The following is a 21,780-nucleotide window of genomic DNA, read 5'->3' as shown; positions in this document are numbered from 1 at the left end:
CCGTCAGTACATGTTCAGCCAGACCAGGGGGCAGCAGTGAGCCGTCAGTACATTGGTCAGCCAGGCCAGGGGGCAGCAGCGAGCCGGCAGTACATGTTCAGCCAGACCAGGGGGCAGCAGTGAGCCGTCAGTACATTGGTCAGCCAGGCCAGGGGGCAGCAGCGAGCCGGCAGTACATGTTCAGCCAGGCCAGGGGGCAGCAGTGAGCCGTCAGTACATGTTCAGCCAGACCAGGGGACAGCAGTGAGCCGTCAGTACATGTTCAGCCAGGCCAGGGGGCAGCAGTGAGCCGTCAGTACATGTTCAGCCAGGCCAGGGGGCAGCAGTGAGCCGTCAGTCAGCCAGGCCAGGGGGCAGCGGTGAGCCGTCAGTACATGTTCAGCCAGGCCAGGGGGCAGCAGTGAGCCGTCAGTACATGTTCAGCCAGGCCAGGGGGCAGCAGTGAGTCGGAGCACGGCCGCCCGTTGCCCGGTTGACGGCGGGAGGAGCGTGGCGAGGCCGGTGAGAGAGAGTGATGGAGTGATGGAGGGGGGGGGGGAGAGGGGGTCTGCGAGAGAGTGAGAGAGGAGGGAGTGAGGGATTGAGGAGTGGAGGGAGGTAGAGTATGGAGGGAGGAGGAGTGAAGGGGAGGGAGGGAGGCTGCGAGAGAGTGATGAGGCCGGGGAGGGAGTGAGGGAGGAATGAATGGAGGGAGTGAGTGAGTCAGGGAGGGAGGGAGAGTGAGGGAAGTGGGGAGGGTGAGGGAGGGAGAGTGAGGGAGGGGGAGAGAGTGAGGGAGGTGGGGAGGGTGAGGGAGGGAGTGTGAGGGAGGGGGAGAGAGTGAGGGAGGTGGGGAGGTGGGGAGGGTGAGGGAGGGAGAGTGAGGGAGGTGGGGAGGGTGAGGGAGGGAGAGTGAGGGGGAGAGAGTGAGGGAGGTGGGGAGGGTGAGGGAGGGAGTGTGAGGGAGGTGGGGAGGGTGAGGGAGGTGGGGAGGGTGAGGGAGTGAGGGAGGGAGAGTGAGGGAGGTGGGGAGGGTGAGGGAGGGAGTGAGGGGGAGAGAGTGAGGGAGGTGGGGAGGGTGAGGGAGGGAGTGAGGGAGGGAGAGTGAGGGAGGTGGGGAGGGTGAGGGAGGGAGTGAGGGGGAGAGAGTGAGGGAGGTGGGGAGGGTGAGGGAGGTTGAGGGAGGTGGGGAGGGTGAGGGAGGTTGAGGGAGGTGGGGAGGGTGAGGGAGGGAGAGTGAGGGAGGTGGGGAGGGAGAGTGAGGGAGGTGGGGAGGGTGGGGAGGTTGAGGGAGGTGGGGAGGGTGAGGGAGGGAGAGTGAGGGAGGTGGGGAGGGTGAGGGAGGTGGGGAGGGTGAGGGAGGTGGGGAGGGTGAGGGAGGTGGGGAGGGTGAGGGAGGGAGAGTGAGGGAGGGAGGTGGGGAGGGTGAGGGAGGGGGGGAGAGTGTGGGAGGTGGGGAGGGTGAGGGAGGTGGGGAGGGTGAGGGAGGTGGGGAGGGTGAGGGAGGTGGGGAGGTTGAAGGTGGGAGGCCAGGCCCTGACATTGGGTGTCCGTGGCCGTGTTGACTCGGACTGAGAGGCGCTGCCCCTCGGCGCTGGGCATGGGGGCAGATCCACTCCATTACAGTGGTGGTGAGGTTGACTCAGCCATTGTAGGAGCTCTCTGCCCTCTTCCTCATCCCTCTATCTCTCATCCCTCGCCCCTCTCTCTTCTCTCTTCGTTTCACTCTCATTGCCCCCCTCTCTTTCATGCCTCAATTTCTCTCGTCCCTCAATCTTTCTCATCCCTTTCTTTCTCTCATCTATCAAACAACCCTCTTAACACCCTCTCCCCACCCTCTCCTCACTCATCCCTCCATCTCTCTCTCTCTCAAGCCTCCATGCTCTTTCTCTCATCCATCTCCACTCTCTCATCCCCCTCACTCTCTTTATCTCTCTCATCCCTCTGATCTCTTTCTCATCCCACTTTCTCTCTCTCTCTCTCTCACCCCCTCTCTCATGCCTCCATTTCTCATCCCTCTGTCTCATCCTTTCTCATGTCTCTCTCAACCCTCTTTCTCAACACCCTCTCCCCACCCCATCTCTCTCTCATCCCTCTCTCCCTCATGTCCCTTGGACTGGTACATGGACAGGACAAGTTTAGAGGGATATCGACCATTTGTCGGCAGATGGGACTAGTGTAGATGGGCCATCTTGGTCGGCATGACAAGTAGGGCTGAAGGACCTACTTCCGCACTATAACTTTAGTGACAATAAGAACTTCACACAATACTCCCAAGTGTAGCGTAATCATTGTTCTGTAATGTTGCCACATGCCATCTCCATTGGTATATTCTATGCTCTGGCCTATGAATGCCAGCATGTCATATGCCTTCTTCAACTCTGTGTGGTATGGCTGTTAGCTAAACGCTGTAAATCTTTTACTCTCTCCACCCATCTCGCACTCTTTTAGGCCAAGGGACTTTTAGTGGAGAAAGATAGACACAAAGTGCTGGAGTAACTCAGCGGGTCAGGCAGCATCTCTGGAGAACATGGATAGGTGATATTTCAGGTCGGGACCCTTCTTCAGACGGATTGTATGGGGTGGAGAGAGGAACTGGAAGCAAGAAAAGACCAGTACAAATCATGGCTGACAACAGACAGCACCCGTAGTCAGGATTGAACTTGGGTCTCCAGCGCTGTGAGGCAGCAACTCCACCGTTGCACCACCGTGCCGCCCAAACGGCATGTTCACGGCATCCTTTGCCTCACACAGCCACCTGTGTGACTGACTGTCGCAGCCGACTTCCGAACTCCCAGAGCGTCTCTGAACGCGTGGGAGATGAGCGACCAGCCAGCTCACCGACACCCATCCTCTCCTCTCCCCACCACTGCCGTCTTGAAAGGGTTGTCCTAAGTTTTCCCAGTACTCTGGTGACTTTTCATCTCAGTGCTAGACTTTATACTAATGCTCTCTTTAGAAATAGCTTTGAATTGAAATAAGAGGGGCGGCACGGTGGCGTAGCTGTAGAGTTGCTGCCTCACAGCGCCAGAGACTCGGGTTCAATCCTGACCATGGGTGCTGTCTGTATGGAGTTTGTACGTTCTCTCTGTGATTGCATGGGTTTTCTCTGGGTGCTCCGGTTTCCTCCCACACTCCCAAATCTTACAGGTTTGTAGGTTAATTGGCTTTTGTTAATTGTAAATTGTCCCTAGTGTGTGGGATAGTGCTAGTGTGCAGGGTGATCGCTGGTTGGCGCGGATTCGGTGGGCCGAAGGACCTGTTTCCACACTATCTCTAAAGTAAAATCTAAAGAGGCAGTGTAACTAAGCCTTTTAAATGCTGGTGTATTTTATAAGGGACTAGAACAAGTGTGCCCGTTCAAAGCGTGCCCGTTGGGCCCGTCCCCACACCCCCCATTCTCTCCTCCCCCAGCCCCACTCTTACTCTCCAAGTGTGCCCGTTGGGCCCGTCCTCCTGATCTGTGTATGTCAAGTGACCACTATAACCTTTTTTTTTTTTTTTCCTAATCAGATGTGCAGCACTTTGGTCAACATGGGTTGTTTTTAAATGTGCTATACAAATATAATTGACTTGACTTGACTTGCAATAACAAAACAATCAGTGCTTTTCTGGAAACCTTTCGAAACAATGTAGCCGTCACAAGCTGAAAACTAAATCCTTTTCTGGAAACTTTTCGAAACAATGTAGCCGTCACAAGCCACAAGCTGAAAACTAAATCTGCACCGCAGCGCCCCCCTGAAAAAGGGGGGGGGAAGCGCTTTAAAACCTCTGTAACTTAAAAAACACGCGACCAAATTAAATGAAAATATCACGGCCGAGCGAGCGCGAGATTGGCGATTGAGGCGGTGCGAAAACCGTCGCGCTACGGTCCGCCGTTTTGCTGCAATCGCTGTTACGAATATATCAGGCCAAACCACAAAAAAAAATATACAAAAGATCTGAGTTTTAGTATTATACTAGAACAAGTGTGCCCGTTCAAAGCGGGCCCGTTGGGCCCGTCCCCACACCCCCCATTCTCTCCTCCCCCAGCCCCACTCTTACTCTCCAAGTGTGCCCGTTGGGCCCGTCCTCCTGATCTGTGTATGTCAAGTGACCACTATAACCTCTTTTTTTTTCCTAATCAGATGTGCAGCACTTTGGTCAACATGGGTTGTTTTTAAATGTGCTATACACATAATTGACTTGACTTGACTTGACTTGACTTGCAATAACAAAACAATCAGTGCTTTTCTGGAAACTTTTCGAAACAATGTAGCCGTCACAAGCTGAAAACTAAATCCTTTTCTGGAAACTTTTCGAAACAATGTAGCCGTCACAAGCCACAAGCTGAAAACTAAATCTGCACCGCAGCGCCCCCCTGAAAAAGGGGGGGGGGGCAGCGCTTTAAAACCTCTGTAACTTAAAAAACACGCGACCAAATTAAATGAAAATATCACGGCCGAGCGAGCGCGAGATTGGCGATTGAGGCGGTGCGAAAACCGTCGCGCTGCGGTCCGCCGTTTTGCTGCAATCGCTGTTACGAATATATCAGGCCAAACCACAAAAAAAAATATACACAAGATCTGAGTTTTAGTATTATACTAGAACAAGTGTGCCCGTTCAAAGCGGGCCCGTTGGGCCCGTCCCCACACCCCCCATTCTCTCCTCCCCCAGCCCCACTCTTACTCTCCAAGTTGGGCCCGTCCTCCTGATCTGTGTATGTCAAGTGACCACTATAACCCTCTTTTTTTTTTTTTTTCCTAATCAGATGTGCAGCACTTTGGTCAACATGGGTTGTTTTTAAATGTGCTATACAAATATAATTGACTTGACTTGACTTGACTTGACTTGCAATAACAAAACAATCAGTGCTTTTCTGGAAACTTTTCGAAACAATGGAGCCGTCACAAGCTGAAAACTAAATCATTTTCTGGAAACTTTTCGAAACAATGTAGCCGTCACAAGCCACAAGCTGAAAACTAAATCTGCACCGCAGCGCCCCCCTGAAAAAGGGGGGGGCAGCGCTTTAAAACCTCTGTAACTTAAAAAACACGCGACCAAATTAAATGAAAATATGACGGCCGAGCGAGCGCGAGATTGGCGATTGAGGCGGTGCGAAAACCGTCCCGCTACGGTCCGCCGTTTTGCTGCAATCGCTGTTACGAATATATCAGGCCAAACCACAAAAAAAAATATACACAAGATCTGAGTTTTAGTATTATATAGATAGATAGATAGATAGATAGATATACAACGATCTTAAATTAAATGTTAGCGGAGGAAGTTTTGTCTTACTATTTAATTTTAAAATCCTGTGTAACACTACCTTTTTTTTGAAGGTTTGAACATCATGCGATGCAGATCATCTCTGATCAAACCAACAGGCATTGGTTTTTGTTGAGTATTGATAAAATAATCTCTGAAGATGGAGTGGGGTGAGTTTTCGTTTGGACCATGTTTTCTTATTGATTACTCTGCAGCCTTAACTGATGTCTGCTGCAAAGCTAGGGATGGTTAAGCACTGAAAGTAACGTCTGTAATTATGGGAAGGTTGGAGAAAGCAAATGTTCTGTTTCGTGAATATATAAATTTTTAGATTTAGATTTTTTTTTAGATTTAGAGATACAGCGCAGAAACAGGCCCTTCGGCCCACCGAGTCCGCGCCGCCCAGCGATCCCCGCACACTAACACTATCCTACACCCACTAGGGACAATTTTTATACTTGCCCAGCCAATTAACCTACATACCTGTACGTCTTTGGAGTGTGGGAGGAAACCGAAGATCTCGGAGAAAACCCACGCAGGTCACGGGGAGAACGTACAAACTCCGTACAGACAGCACCTGTAGTCAGGATCGAACCCAAGTCTCCGGCGCTGCATTCGCTGTAAGGCAGCAACTCTACCGCTGCGCCACCGTGCGAGGTCCACCACCGATTTTCCGGCAACCGGTGGGCAGTACCCCTTTAATCCGGACAAAATCACTCCCCGGATGTCCCCCTCAAATGTGGTGCCTAGGCCGGGCGAGGCGGCCAATCTCAACCTCATAGGGACTTCCACGCCAATCAGCTGACCTCTGGATCTCCAGCCCGGCCAGAGCCGGCAGATCCGTTCCCCATAGTCGCCTTCTGCTGCCAAATTTACGGGCCGGTATCTCAGCCCCACAAGGCCATGACCTCTGCTGGCCCGGCAAAACGGATAATCCAGCAAGGCTCTGGATGTCAGAAAATCGGCGGTGGACCTGTAGGGCATTGTTAAATACAATTCAGAATACACAAAATGGTGGAGTAACTCACTAGGGCAGGAAACATCTTTGGAGAATATGGATAGGTGATGTTTTGGGTTGAGACCCTTCTTCAGACTGGGAGACAGGGGAGAGGGATAATAGAGATATGAAAGGGTACAAAGAGAACGTAAGGTGTGAAAAGGACAGATCAAAGCAGACGATGATCAGGGAAATGTACACCGATTCATTGTTAGCCGAGGGGAAGGTGACAACGAGGCATACACACAGTAACATTAATCAGGAAGACTGAAACTAGTCGGAGAACTAGGTGGGGGAGTGACAGAGAGAGAGGGAAAGTAAGGGTTGTGAAGTAGGAGAAATCAATATTCATACCTCTGGGTTGTAGGAGGCATTTGTTGGGAGTGTCTGATTTTTGCTCCTATTTAAAAGAACTTGAGATGAGAAAGTTTTTTTTCACACAGAGAGTGGTGAATCTGTGGAATTCTCTGCCACAGAAGGTAGTTGAGGTCAGTTCATTGGCTATATTTAAGAGGGAGTTAGATGTGGCCCTTGTAGCTAAAGGGATCAGGGGGTATGGAGAGAAGGCAGGTACAGGATACTGAGTTGGATGATCAGCCATGATCATATTGAATGGCGGTGCAGGCTCGAAGGGCCGAATGGTCTACTCCTGCACCTATTTTCTATGTTTCTAACAATGTTTGGTTGAAAATAATACATTTCCAATGTAAAATATATTTAACATTGTGGCCTTTTTTGCTTTGTCATTTTAATTTAGTCCCCTCCTACTTCAAAGAATAATTTTCGTTTTGCATTCACTCCCTACTTGCTGGCACAGATTCTTCCCAGCAACTGAACCATCCTATCACCAACTAGAGAACAGTCCTGACCTACCATCTACCTCATTGGAGACCTTCGGACTATCTTTAATCAGGGCAACACATTGGTGGAACAGTAGAGTTGCTGCCTTATAGTGCCAGAGACCCGGGTTCGATCCTGGCTATCAAAGGTGTCTGTACAGTGCTTGTATGTTCTCCCTGTGACCGCGCGGGCTTTCTCCAGTTGCCTCCCATACTCCAAAGACGTACAGGCTTGTGGGTTAATTGGCTTCTGTAACGTGTAAAGAGTCTAGTGTGTAGGATGGTGCTAGTGTATGAGGTGATCGCTGGTCGCTGCGGACTTGGTGGGTCGAAAGGCCTGTTTCTGCGGCGTATCTCTAAACTCATTGGACTTTACTAGACTTTATCTTCCACTAAACGTTATTTCCTTTATCCTGTATCTATCTGCACACTGTGGACAGCTTGTTTCTAATCATGCATAGTCTTTCCACTGACTGGATAGCATGCAATAAGAAAAGCTTTTCACTGTACGTCTGTACATGTGGTAATAAACTAAACTAAACTAACTAGACTAAACTAAACTAACTAACTTGCAACCATCTTTCTATCCTTCTCGCCTCCCTGCAGTTACTGAAATGATAGATAGGAGGTGTGGTGTGTTGTTGCAATCGTAACTCTAAATCATACTGCTGAAAACAATAAAGTTTGCTAAATGTTAAAATCCACACTGACAGCTGGAATCAGCGCCCAGGAGCATTGAATACCAAGAGTGATGGATGGGCCTGTTTACTGATGGTGGAAAAGGGTGGTGATTTGAGCGATTGTAAATTTAGTTCAGAGATACAGCGGGGAAATTGGCCAATTTACAGAAGCAAATTAATCTACAAACCTGCACGTCTATAGATTGTGGGAAGAAACCGGAGCACCCGGAGAAAACCCACGCGGTCACGGGGAGAACGCGCAAACTCTGTACAGACAGCACCCAAGGTCAGGATCGAACCTGGGTCTCTGGTGCTGTAAGGCAGCAACTCTACTGCTGCGCCACCGTGCTGGCACTGATAACTTTGTAAAGTTAAGTTCTGCAGCAAAAGACAGAGTGGGGTTAAATGAGCTTTTAACCAGTGTTGAGTTCTCAGTTATTTACCATCCATATAATGACTTCTCAGATGAAGGGACTGAAGGTATTGCAATCAAATTTGTGAATGATAACTAAGATAAACGAAAAGCAAGTTCAGAGAAGGATATAAAAAATTGAATAAGGAACCAATTGGTACATAAAAACTACTCATGGTTAGATCAATACAAATATAATATATAATCTTCATGCAAATAATAAAGAATAGATATAAGATGCATCATAATGTTAATTAAGCATTGTATACTATTTTAGTTGACGTTTCTTCCCTTAAGAATAATAGTTCATTTTTGTCAAATAAAATCCACTCTAGTAAGTTCGTAAGTTCTAGAATTAGGCCCATCCAGTTTACTCCGCCATTCAATCATGGCTGATCTATCTTTCCCTCTCAACCCCATTCTCCTTCCTTCTCCCCATAACCCCTGGCACCCTTAGAAATCAAGAATCTGTCAATTTTCACCTTATAAATATCCACTGACTTGGCCTCCACAGCCGCATGTGGCATTGAATCCCACAGATTCACCACCCTCTGACTAAAGAAATTCCTCCTCATCTCCTTTCTAAAGGTACATCCTTTTATTCTGAGGCTGTGGCCTCTGGTCCTAGACTCTCCCACTAGTGGAAATATCCTCTCCACATCCATTCCAGGCATTTCATTATTTGGTAAGTTTCAAGGGGGTCCCCTCTCACCCTTCTAAGCTCCAATGTAATGTTTAAATCTCCCCAAAAAATCAGGAAATTGATGTAACTTAATGTCATATTTTGTTTGAGCCATGTTGGGATGCTTTTATTTCTTTAAATGGAAGAGTTAAATGCAGGTCAATGTAAATAAAGAGTATCTTAATTTACTTGGCACAGTAATGAGCATTGGAGTTATTGTTTTTTCTGCTGTTTTAGGATCCTGGGTTTGTTGTGATAAGATGGCTGTTCTCCACGGTGGCTTTCTCTTGGCTCAGAAGAAAAGTCAACCCACAAAGTTTGTGGAAATGAAGAAATCTGACTGGGCAACTCTGGGAAAGCCTATCGTTAGTGCTGTGCGAGAGATCTGTGCCAGTGAGACCGGTGTGCTGCAGGGTCCCGGAGAAACTAGGTTGTGGCAGAAGAAAGTGCTTGCATATGTGTGGGCAAAACTGCTGAACTCTAACTCGAATGAGCCTAATGTGAAGGAGAAGGTCGATTCGGATACTGAGAGTGACCGGAGATGGAAGGAAGACCTCTTCTTTCCAGCAGAAAGCATGATTCCCGACATAAATCACACCGTCTTATTTGAGCTGGTAAAGTCCTTGGGGGCTTCAGAAGTCTTTGTGGAATTGCTCTCTGCGTTGCCAGCAGACATATGCCAGCTGGAGGTGACCCGTTTTGTGGACCATGTCCTTGATGGGACTTCCGATGAAGATGTGGCCACCTTTCTCGATGTGTGGTGGGAAGCACTGAAGCTGTACGAAGGGCAGAGGGATGAAATTGTTAGAACATTTGGCGACGAGGTTAAAAAATACCTCGCACGTGCGTCTGACGTATGCTGCCGTTCGTCCAAAAGACTCAGACTAGATCCCGACGTGTCATTGTTTCCTTCCATTAGCTCACCTGGATCTTCAAGTAACCTGTCCATTCCATCCCTATTTCTTCATGGACTTAGGAAAATGAAAGCTCATGTCACACCCTATGATTACAAATGCTCTGCTATAACAAGGTTGACTGATACCTTATGCAAGTCACTCCTTTCTGTCGGTGCCATCGAGTCATCTGCTGACGTATATTTGCAGAAACTGTCTGAACTGATTGTGTTAGATAATCCTAAAGGCCGAACACTTCCAGTTGCAGAGAACTTTGTACGGATTGTAAAGAAGTCAGAGAGGGAACTGAGAGCCCCCGACCAGAGGTTGGTTTTCCGATTGCCACAGGGTGAATTAGCTCCAGGGATTGAATTACTTGCCGAAATCTTCCTGTCATGGGCACCTGAAATTCAGGCTGAATTGAAGAAAGACACCGACATTGAGAGAAGAAACCTTGCTCTGTATAGAGCAGTGGAAAGTTTGAAATGCCTCAATCAAGTCAATCCATTAATTCAAAATGACAACACGATACCTCAAAATACAAAGGAAATTCTGTCTGATTTCATCCTGAGTTCATCCTCCTTTGTGCGGAAGTGTGACTCCTACATATCGTTGGGTGATGCTGCTCCCGTTGATAAAGTGAAGATGTCTGTAGCTTTTACAATCATTAACAATAGAATGAAAAGGCACGCGGAAGTGTGTGAAATATTTGCGTCAACTCCCGCTTGGGCTTTTGCCGAGGGTGGGTGGCTTAATTGCCTCGAAAGAAACCGAGAGGTTTTTCAGAGCACTGATCTAGTTTTGAAGTTAGCTGGGATACTTAAAGACAGGTCATCCTGCGCTGCCACTGTACCGGCCGAAGTCAAAAGATTAAAGGATGTGGTGTTGGATTGTCTGTCTGCTCTCTCCGTCCCGGACAAAAACAAAGCTCTTTTGGGGGTGTTGTTTGCCCACGGGGGCCAAGGACTCTGCCGAGACGGAGGAGCGATGAAGGAGTGGTTTGAGGAAGAGGTAAACATGGTCTTTAATTGTATTACGCAGAGTGAGACTGTAAGTAGTATTGACAAAGCAGTCACCGCCATTGCAAGGGTTGCTTTTCTCAATCCCGAGACCACCCTGCAGAAGATGTGCCACCTGGCTGCTGTGAATCTGGGAGCTCATCTGCTATTTAGCCAGATCCTGAAGAACCTACCAGCACTGTCTCATGAGGATGACCGGTCCTCGGATGGGATAAACATCTTGGCCACGTGTCTCTTGCAAACCTCCATCGATAGCCTTGGCTCCGCCAAGGAAGAGAATCAGTTCCTGGAGTTCCTGATGTCTCTGATGGAAGCAGGAGAGATGATCGATCCAGAACTCCCACGTCCTCTTCTCCAGCCCGCCCAGGTCGTGAAGATATTTGTTCTTCCTCACCTGACTGGAGGCGACTCTAACATCGTGTTTCCTCTCAAGGTTCTCAACAGGGCTCTAAAAATGCCTGTGCCTGATGATGGGACCAAGGAGCATTGGCTCCTGGCCTGTTGCCCGTTTCCTCTCGTCTTTGCCCTCTCTCAGCTCCTGGACAGGTGCATCTTGTGCTGGGAGGAGGACGGTGCCAGGGTGTCTACTCGCGTTTCCATAGAAACGAAAGGTCTCCTCACGCAGACGTTGGAAATGGTCTGCGATGCTGTGGAGCGGATCATCTCCGTAAACCCAGAGACGTGGTCGACCTCTGTACATTGGCTGTACAGGAAAGCCGAACAGTTGGACTGGACTGTACGTCTTTGCTTGAAGAGCATCTTTGGCGGACATTTTAAGTTCGAGGTGCCTGCCACACTGTTTGAGGTTTGTGACCTCTCGGATGATGGCTGGTCACCACTTAACCTGCGGCAGTATGGTCCAGGCACCGGGCTGCTGGCCTGGATGGAGTGCTGCAGTGCCTCTACACACATGATGGACCAAATGCTCTCCCATCTAATAATCGACTCCAAGAACATGGAGGAGGTCAACATGTTCAGCAAGGGCTTTCTGATCGCACTGATTCAGCTGCTGCCTTGGTGCAGTTCCAGCGAGTGGAAGCGTCTCAACCACATGGCGAGGAGCCTCCTCCAGCGGGAGATACTTCACGTGCCGTTTACTCTGGAATACGTCCACTACCTGCCGCTTCTGAACCTGCGGCCCTTTGCACATCACCTGCAGTTCTCGCAGCTTCTTCTCCGAGCCTTCCAGCTCATCTGCAGTCACGGCTGTTCTGACTGGCTGCCGCCAGCGGGGTGGACGTACGTGGCAAGGCAGTGTGCCAGCAGTATGTCGGACGTCTTGGAGTCCGTCAAGTGCAAGCTCAAAGGACTGGGAGCTCAGAATCTCGACGGGAATCAGGAGGCCCTATTTGTAATCATGCAGCTTTTTTGTCACGTCATTCACATAATGGTCATGATGCCCCCTGGGACCTCTGATTCTCTGTACTACGTATCTTTGGAGCTGCTTTCACAGTATGAGTCTCTGATGTTGGCCAATACCTCCACTAGCGGGCTACTGAACAAGGCCAATGAAAAGCACTTCCTCCATTCCATAGCTGAGAATCTAGTCAGTGAAGAACAGAGGTCAATATTGCTGCAGAAAATCAGTAAAATTTGTTAAACTGAACACATTGCCTGAAGACTGAAGAAGGGTCTCGACCCGAAACATTACCTGTTCCTTTCCTCCAGAGATGCTGCTTGACCCACTGAGTTACTCCAGCATCTTGTGCCTATCTACAGTGTAAACCAGCATCTGCAGTTCCTTCCTACACATTGATAACAAGTTTATCACATTGCTGTAAGAGTTTATCATTCTAATCAAATAAAATAAACCTTTGATTTCTTTTTGGAGTCTAATTAAAATCTTTGCTTTGCCTTAGCTCTGTTCTCTCGAGATAGACACAAAGTGCTGGACTGGAGTAACTCAGCAGGTCAGCCAGCATGGATAGGAGATTTTCAAATCGGGACCCCTTCTGAAGAAAGTCTGAAATCTTAAGAAGGGTCCTGACCCAAAACATCGCCTACCCTTTTTCTCCAGAGATGCTGCCTGACCCGCTGAGTTACTCCAGCACTTTGTGTCTATCTTTGGTATACACCAGCATCTGCAGTTATTTTGTTTCTATGCTCTGTTCTCTCTAGGTCTAAATAGTTCTTTGAAAGAATAGAAACTGAAAATGTTCCCAGTGAGCACTACTCTCTGGCATAAGGCAGCATCCCTGCAGTGGCCCAGTGGTATTGTTGCTGCCATACAGTGCCACACACTAGGATTCCATCCTGACTACGGGTGCTGTCTGCATGGAGTTTACATTCTAATTATAAATACGGTCTCATTATAAATTGTCCCTAGTGTGTGTAGGATAGTGTTGGAGTGCGGGGATCACAGGTTGGTGCGGACTCGGTGTGCTGAAGGGGCCAGTTTCTGAGATGTATTGCTAAAGTAAACTGAACTAAATCTCAAATACATGCACGTTTGTAGGTCATTTTGTCTCTGTAAATTGCCTCTAGTGTGAAAGGTGTAGATGTGAAAGTGGAATAAACATATAATCGATGGTCGGTGTGGACTTAGTGGGTCGAAGGGCTTGTTTCCATGCTGCTTCTTTGAGAGATAGTAAATTCTACCTTTTGCATACATTTAACAGTCAAAATTGGATGTTTACGTTCTCCCTGTGACCGCGTGGGTTTCTTCTGGGTACTCCGGTTTCCTGCCATGTCGTGAAGAAGTGCAGGTTTGTAGGTTAATTAGCTTCTGTAAATTGCCCCTCGTGTGTTGGATGTGAAACCGGGGTAACGTAGAACTGGTGTAGTAGTGATCGCTGGTTGGTGTGGACTCAGTGGGCCGAAGGGCCTGTTTACACACAGCACCTCTAACTAAACTATGTAAGAGAGGCACTGAGATTGCATAAGAAAAGATTAGTTGTCAGCATAAAAGGGAATTTAAAAGTATTTAATAGACTAAAACAGTGAAAAGCTTAGGTTTATTATTGTCGCGTGTATCAAGATACAATGGAAAACTTTGTTTTGCATGCTATCCGATCAGATACTACTAAATGTAAATGCAATCAAATCAATAGGTGGAGCAAAGTACAATAGGTGGAGCAAAGGGGAAGGTGCAGAGTGCAGAATATAGTTCTCAGCATTGTAGCGCACCAGTTCCACAGACAAAATCCAATGTGCGCAATGGGGTAGAGGTGAATCGGACAGTACCCTAGCTTATGGAAGGCCCATTCAGAAGCCTGATAACAGAGGGGCAGAAGCTGTTCCTGAGTAAAGGTGATTTGGACAGTATCTTAGCTTATTGTAGGGTCGCTCAAAGGCCTGATAACGGAGGAGTAATAATAAATAAAACCATGAGTGGGACCAATTTAGGATGACATGGGAACTTGAACTAGGGAAGAAAGTGCTTCAAAAAATAGTGAGAGGAGATGTTAGGTGCATTGAAACTTGGTAGCCGGGAGAGGTTTTTCATTAAACTTTAGAGATACAGCTCGGAAACAGGTCCCTCGGCTCACCGAGTGCTCGCCAACCAGCGATCGGCCGTCAACACTAGCACTATCCCGCACACGAGGGGGACAATTTACAATTTTACCAAAGCCAATTAACCTACAAAACCGCACGTCTTTGGAGTGTGGGAGGAAACTGGAGCACCCGGAGAAAACCCACTCGGTCACATGGAGAACACACAAACTCTGTGTCTCTGGGGCTGTAAGGCATCAACTCTACCACTGAGCCACCCTGAAAAGTTTTAGAAAAGCTTGGCTGAATTTAAAGTCAGTTACCATAATCAGATAGGAAGTAACGGGTTTAGAGGAAAGTATGGGATAAACAGCAGGGGTGCTGACTCTAACCTTTCAAAGCTCTGGATATGGGAGCAATGTTGGAGGGATATTTTTCTTTCGTACCACTTGGGATGTAAGCTGTCCAAGTGAAATATGAGGTGTTCCTCCAATAAAATCCTAGACTGCTCAACCTCTTCCTATTGCACAGCCCCTTGAGTCCTGGCAACATCCTCTTAACACTTCTCTGCACCCTTTCCAGCTTAATGGTCAGTCATGAATTTTTTAAAAATCTTTACACCAGAGATCGCTGGTTGGAGTGGACTCGGTGGGCCAAAGGGCCTGTTTCCGCGCTGTATTTCTAAACGAAACTAAAATAAACTAAAATAAATTTATAGAGTCATAGAGTAGGAAACACTGGCCAACATGCCCCATCTACACTAGTCCCACCTGCCTGCATTTGGCTCACATCTCGCTAAACCTTTAAACTAAACTAAACCCTTCTTCAGAGTCCGAATAAGCCTGAGCCATGGGTCAGGCAGCATCTGTGGAGAGAACGGACAGATATTGGACAATATCTATTCCACAGTTGCTGCCTGACCCGCTGAGTTCCTCCAGTACTTTGTGTTTTCTCGTGATTCCAGCATCTGCAATCTCAGTGGTTGAGAAAGATGGAAGGCTCTGGATTCATATTTCTGACCAATACTATTGATGCACCTTAAAGAATTGGGCCTTACCATCAATTGTGAGTTTGAGAAAAGCTTGGAAGGTCAATCTTTTTAAAGAAAGAGATAAAATGTTTTTTAAGATGGCGCAGCGGTAGAGCTGCTGCCATACAGCGCCAGAGACATGGGTTTGATCCTGACTACGGGTGTTGTCTGTATGGAGCTTGCACATTCTCCCTGTGACCTGCGTGGGTTTCATCTCACACTCCAAAGACATGCAGGTTTGTAGGTTAATTGGCTTGATTGCAATGCAAAATTGTCCCTAGTGTGTGTAGCAAAGTGTTAATGTGCAGGGATCGCTGGTTGGCCCGGACTCAGCAGGCCGAAGGGCATGTTTCCATGCTGTATCTCTAAACTAAACTAAACTAAATTTATAGAGTCATAGGGCATGGAAACCGACCCTCAGCCCGCACCAGCCAACATGTCCCATCTACACCAGTCCCACCTGCCTGCATTTGGCCCATCTATATACTAAGACTCTCGTTTGTTTGTTCCTGAACTACAACCAGAACGTTACACAATAGCGTGACAATTTTAGGCCCAACTTACTTTGGTGCTAATGGAAGAAGTTTCATTGAAATTGGTGTTCTATTTTTAAAGTTATTCACATTTTAAAGTTTAAATCAATCTCCTAGGGAGGGAGGGGGGGAGAGGGAGGGGGGGGGAGGGAGGCAGGAGGGAGGATAAGGGGTTGAGGGGTTGGGGGGGAGGAGAAGGGGAGGGGGCTGGGGGGAGAGGGAGGGCAGGGGGCGAGGGTGGGGGGAGGGGAGAAGGGCAGGGGGAGGTGGGGGGAGAGGGTGCTGCACCAATGCAGGAGAGGTTTGGGCCCAACTGGTCTAGTATCCCTCTAAACCTGTCCTATCCATGTACCTGTCTACATTTTTCTTCAACGTTGCAATAGTACCAGCCTCAATTAACTCCTCCGGCAGCTCGTTCCATAAACCCGCCACCATTGGCGTGAAAAAGTTACACAAAAGTGAATTTGATTCATAAAAATATTTATTGTCACAAACAACATATTTAAACTGTTTAGGTCCAAGTTTATATCCATGAGCCTCCAACCATCTTAAGTCTAAGCTGGTGAAAGACTGGTTGATAGCTTTAAAAGCACCTTTAAATTTGCTGGTATAGAATTATTAAAATGAACAAAATACAAATGGAGGGAATTAGGTAATTTCGTCGGCCCTGTGTACTGTCAGGAAGCGCGGGTCAGAAATTCAGGTGTGTTGACTTTCTGATGAACATAAATGTCTCATCTGTCTCAATGTGCAGCAGTGTGTGAGGCTGCAGGCTCCAGACAATTATCCCAACACAACAATGGTACAGCATTGAATACAGGGGAAGTAGAAGTAACTGGTGACACTTGACCAGGTTGACAAAATGCACAGGAGAGAGAGCTGGCTTACACCGAGAGAGCTGGCTTACACCGAAGAGAGACCCAAAATGCTGGATTAGCTCAGCGGGTCAGGCAGCATCTCTGGAGAGACGGAATGGGTGACGTTTCGGGTCGAGACCCTTCTTCAGACTGAGAGTCGGGGGGGGGGGGGGGGGGGTGGGAGAGGAAGACACGGAGATTTGGAAGGGTAAGGAAAATGTTGAATAGAATGGAATTGAACTTCATCCCCCCTTTGATCTCTCGTTTTCGCACCTTACCCTTCCATATCTGTCAGGCCCCTCTGTCTGGAGACAGAGCTTGGCCAAGAGGAGCCGGTGACCATGGCAACGCCCATAACCATAGCGACCATCGATCATGGTGCCCTGCGGTAGGTGAAGCAGGGTCTCGACCCGGAACGTCACCTGTTCCTTCTCTCCAGAGCCTGTCCTGCTGAGTTACTCCAGCGTTTTGGTCTAACTTGAACAGGTAGTCCTTGGCTCCCGTGCAGGAGGTGCGGGGAATGCCGACGGTGCCTGGGGGATCCAGCCGTTGGCTCACTCGATCTTGATGGTCTTCACCGCCTTCTTGACGATTTGAATGAACCAGTAGAGCTGGGGGGCCATGATCAGGGCGTTGGCCACGGTGCAGACCCGTGGGATGTGGAGCGGCACCCTGTAGGCCGGGATGCCGTACTGCCGACCGTAGGCCCAGTACATGAAGGGGAACACTAAGATCCGGCAGACGAAGAAGGTCACCAGGACAAACACTCCATTCACCTTGTACAGCAGCGTGTCCTGCTTCTTCAACTGTTGGCAACGTTAAAAAAAGCTTATTACTGACCTACAAAAGCCTGCATAAAATCATGAGAGGAATAGTTTGGGTAGACGCACAGAATCGAAAGGTGCAGGCTGGGACTCTGTTCCTTGGAGCGCAGGAGGATGAGGGGAGATCTTATGGAGGTGTATAAAATCATGAGAGGAATAGATCGGGTAGAGTAGGGGAATCAAGGACCAGAGGACAAAGGTTTAAGACGAAGGGGGAAAGATTTAATAGGAATCCGAGGGGTAACTTTTTTACACAAAAGATGGTGGGTGTGTGGAACGAGCTGCCAGAGGAGGTAGTTGAGGCAGGGACTATGCCAACATTTAAGAAACATTTAGATGGGTACATGGATAGGACAGGTTTTGAGAGATGTCGGGCAAACGAGGGCAGGTGGGACTAGTGTAGCTGGGACACGTTGGCCGGTGTGGGCAAGTTGGGCTGAAGGGCCAGTTTCAACACTGTGTCACTGTATGACGATGGAGTGAGGAGGGCCGTCGGAGAGCTACCTGGCGGGGCCGCCGGGAACGAAGGAGGGGGACCCAGTGGAGGAGGAGGACCCGGTTGGGCACCTAGAACGAAAGAGGAAGCAGTGGAGAACAACCGGGGCCCTGGCAGGGGGGGCCTCCAAGAATGAAGGGGGGGGCCCGGCGGGGGTGGGGCTAAAGGCACGATGCCTCGTGCGGCAGTGGGTAGCAGAATGGACTGTTTGGTGAACTTTTGTAAGGTCTGCTACATGATTTTACCTGGCTGTATGCAAAACAGATCATTTCACGGTAGGAATCTGAGGGGTAATCTAGGTACGTGATATTACAGAAACATATAACATTATAAAAGGACTGGACAGGCTAGATGCAGGAAAAATGTTCCCAATGTTGGGGGAGTCCAGAACCAGGGGCCACAGTTTATAAATAAAGGGGAGGCCATTTAAAACTGAGGTGAGAAAAAACTTTTTCACCCAGAATTGTGAATTTGTGGAATTCTCTGCCACAGAAGGCAGTGGAGTTAGATAGAGCTCTAGTGGCTAGTGGAATCAAGGGATATGGGGAGAAGGCAGGCACGGGTTTACCGATTGTGGATGATCAGCCATGATCACAATGAATGGCGGTGCTGGCTCGAAGGGCCAAATGGCCTCCTCCTGCACCTATTTTGTATGTTTCTATTAAAGTAACATTGAATTATAGAGCAGTACAGCACAGGAACAGGCCCTTCAGCCCACAATGTCAATGCTGAACATGATGCCAAGACCATCTCTTACTCGAAGGGCCGAATGGCCTACTCCTGCACCTATTGTCTATTGTCTATTACCTGCATGTGATCCATAATCCTCCATTCCCTGCCTATCCATGTGCCGATCCAAAAGTCTCTTTAATACCACAATTATGGCACCACACCTGGCAGTGTGTTCCAGGCACCCACCCCTCTCTGTGATTTAAAGAGCCTCGCCCCACACATCTCTTTAGTTTAGTACTGACGCAGACCCTTCGGTCTGTCGAGCCCATGCAGATCATGGACCATCCGTTCACTATATCCCCCTATCTTCTCATCCACTCCTTGCACACCACAGGCAGTTTACTGAGGCCAATTAACCTACAAACCCACACATCTTTGGGATGTTGGGGTAGTCCAGAACCAGGGGCCACAGTCGCAGAATAAAGGGGGGGCCATTTAAAACTGAGGTGAGAAAAAACTTTTTCACCCAGAGAGTTGTGAATTTGTGGAATTCTCTGCCACAGAGGGCAGTGGAGGCCAATTCACTGATGAATTTAAAAGAGAGTTAGATAGAGCTCTAACGGCTAGCGGAATCAAGGGATGTGGGGAGAAGGCAGGCACGGGTTACTGATTGTAGATGATCAGCCGTGATCACAATTAATTAGCGGTGCTGGCTCGAATGGCCAAATGGCCGCCTCCTGCACCTATTTTTGATGTTTCTATGAAACCAGAGCACCTGAAGGAAACCCACATGGCCACAGGGAGAATGTGTAAACACCACAAAGATAGCACCTGAGGTCAGGATTGAATCTGGGTCTATGGCGCGGTGAGGCAGTGGCTCTACCAGCTGTGCCGTCTCTGTGCTGGCTGCCTCCTTTAAACCTTGCCCCTCTCAACTTCAAGGTCAGCCCTCAAGTATTTGACATTTCCATCCTGGGAAACATGTTCGGACTGTCTCCCCTTGCCTGATCTTGTATGAACACCCTGCAACATTTGTTTTCCACTTCACCTGTCAACGATACTCACCTGGCGAAGTATTTTGGCCATGGAGACAAAAGGCGTGCTCATCTCCGCCAGCAACAGGCATCCCAGGAAGAAATCTCCCAGGCCCTTCCTATAAAACTGAGCGTTGGAAACAAAAACATTCACGTTAAGAGTGAGAGTCACACAGCATGGAAACAGGCATGAAGGGCTGAATGGTCTTATTCTGCTCCAAAACCCATGAACATGATATCCCTTTGCCCAACCACTAGCGTTAAACATTGTTTAACATTTCCTACATGTTAAACATTGTAGGTTGATTTGCCTGTAATTTGGCAAACAAAACAGGGGGTTGATCTTCAATGGAATTGGCTGGTTCCTTGGCTTGAAGCCAAGCCAAAATAGTGGGAGCTGAGATTTTTATCCTTCATTTCCCTAACAACCTCAGTCAAAATAATGCATGTGGAATTGTGCAGGGACCCACCCAAACTCTCAATCAGTCCATGTGTGGATCAGTCCTTATCAATATATTTTTGCATGGTTGCATACAGATTTGGAGATTTTTAGTTCAAAGATGCAGCATGGAAACAGGCCCTTCGGCCCATTGGGTCCACGCTGATCATCGATCACCCGTTCACACTAGTTCTACGTTATCCCACTTTCTCATCCACTCCCTACGCACCAGCCGCAAGTATTTGTTTAAACAGAGGCTAATTAACCGACAAAGCCGCACATCTTTGGAGGAAGTAGTATTATTATCGTTATTCCATTTGTTTGTATCACCTACCAGAGTTTTAGAATTTAGACTTTAGAGAAACAGTGCGGAAACAGGCCCTTCTGCCCACCGAGTCCGAGCCGATCACTCCGCACACTAGCACTATCCTAAACACACACTGGGGACAATTTACAGTAGCCAATCAACCTACAAACCTGTATGCCTTTGGAGTGTGGGAGGAAACCAGAACACCAGGAGAAAACCCACGTAGGTCACGAGGAGAACGTACAAACTCCGTACAGACAGAACCCGTGGTCAGGATGGAGCCCGGGTCTCTGGCGCTGTGAGGCATCAACTCATAGACGTGCAGATTTGTAGATCGATTGGTCTCTGTGGGAAAAATAATTGCCCCTAGCATGTAGGATGCGAAAGTGGGATGCTGTACCACACACATAAATATTTCAGAGATACCACATCCTACTTAAATACATAGAAACATAGAAACATAGAAAATAGGTGCAGGAGGAGGCCATGTGCCCCTTCGAGCCAGCACCGCCATTCATTGTCATCATGGCTGATCATCCATAATCAGTAACCCATGCCTGCCTTCTCCCTATATCCCTTGATTCCGTTAGCCCTAGAGCTCTATCTTTTAAATTCATCCAGTGAATTGGACTCCACTGCCTTCTGTGGGAGAGAATTCCACAAATTCACAACTCACTGGGTGAAAAATATGTGTGTATGTACATGTGTGCATGCTTGTTGCATGCCTGTGTGTATAAACGTGTGTGTATATATAACGTACAAACGGCATATGGCCATATCGAGGCCATATGTATACATGTATATATACACACACAACTACCTACATTTTTTGCTGTTTACTGTGGTGTTCACAGATTACTGTGTTCACATATCTGTTGTGCTGCTGCAAATAACGATTTCATTGTTCCGTTTCGGGGCATAATAAGAAAGGCCAGAGCAGACTTTACCTGCTGAGGAGACTCAGGTCCTTTGGAGTGCAGGGGGCACTCCTGAGGACCTTCTACAACACGGTGGTGGCATCGGCCATTTTCTATGGAGTGGTCTGCTGGAGCAACAACATCTCTAACATCTTAGTCTAACATCGGTAGTGGGCAAAATGCTAGAGTAAGTTATTAAAGATGGGATAGCAGCACATTTGGAAAGTGGTGAAATCATTGGACAAAGTCAGCATGGATTTATGAAAGGTAAATCATGTCTGACGAATCTTATAGAATTTTTCGAGGATGTAACTAGTAGAGTGGATAAGGGAGAACCAGTGGATGTGTTATATCTTGACTTCCAGAAGGCTTGCGACAAGGTCCCACATAAGAGATTAGTATGCAAACTTAAAGCACACGGTATTGTGGGTTCAGTATTGATGTGGATAGAGAACTGGCTGGCAGACAGGAAGCAAAGAGTTAGGAATAAA

At 48.1% G+C, this 21,780-nt stretch overlaps 2 protein-coding genes across 2 annotated transcripts in view; one reads left to right on the top strand and one right to left on the bottom strand.

Moving 5' to 3' along the window:
* The first annotated feature begins 411 nt into the window (after positions 1–411).
* gemin4 (gem (nuclear organelle) associated protein 4) lies at positions 412–12,546 on the top strand. Its single transcript, XM_078422448.1, has 3 exons — positions 412–501; positions 5,301–5,396; positions 9,074–12,546. The coding sequence occupies exons 2-3, from the start codon at positions 5,387–5,389 to the stop codon at positions 12,346–12,348; spliced, it is 3,285 nt and encodes a 1,094-aa protein (XP_078278574.1). The 5' UTR covers positions 412–501; positions 5,301–5,386; the 3' UTR covers positions 12,349–12,546.
* A 3,671-nt stretch (positions 12,547–16,217) lies between these two features.
* Positions 16,218–21,780, bottom strand: part of LOC144606185 (TLC domain-containing protein 3A-like) — a 50,705-nt gene continuing 45,142 nt past the window's right edge. Inside the window, exons 4-5 of the mRNA XM_078422042.1 lie at positions 19,658–19,753; positions 16,218–17,406 (exon numbers count right to left, since the gene is read on the bottom strand). Coding sequence (XP_078278168.1) covers positions 17,155–17,406; positions 19,658–19,753 — 348 coding nt within the window. The 3' untranslated portion in view covers positions 16,218–17,154. The remainder of the gene's footprint in view (positions 17,407–19,657; positions 19,754–21,780) is intronic.

The sequence above is a fragment of the Rhinoraja longicauda genome, chromosome 26, assembly GCF_053455715.1.
Source record: "Rhinoraja longicauda isolate Sanriku21f chromosome 26, sRhiLon1.1, whole genome shotgun sequence".
Lineage (NCBI taxonomy): Eukaryota > Metazoa > Chordata > Chondrichthyes > Rajiformes > Arhynchobatidae > Rhinoraja > Rhinoraja longicauda.
The sequence above is the reverse complement of the archived record's forward strand: the minus strand, read 5'-3'. Positions and strand labels throughout refer to the sequence as shown.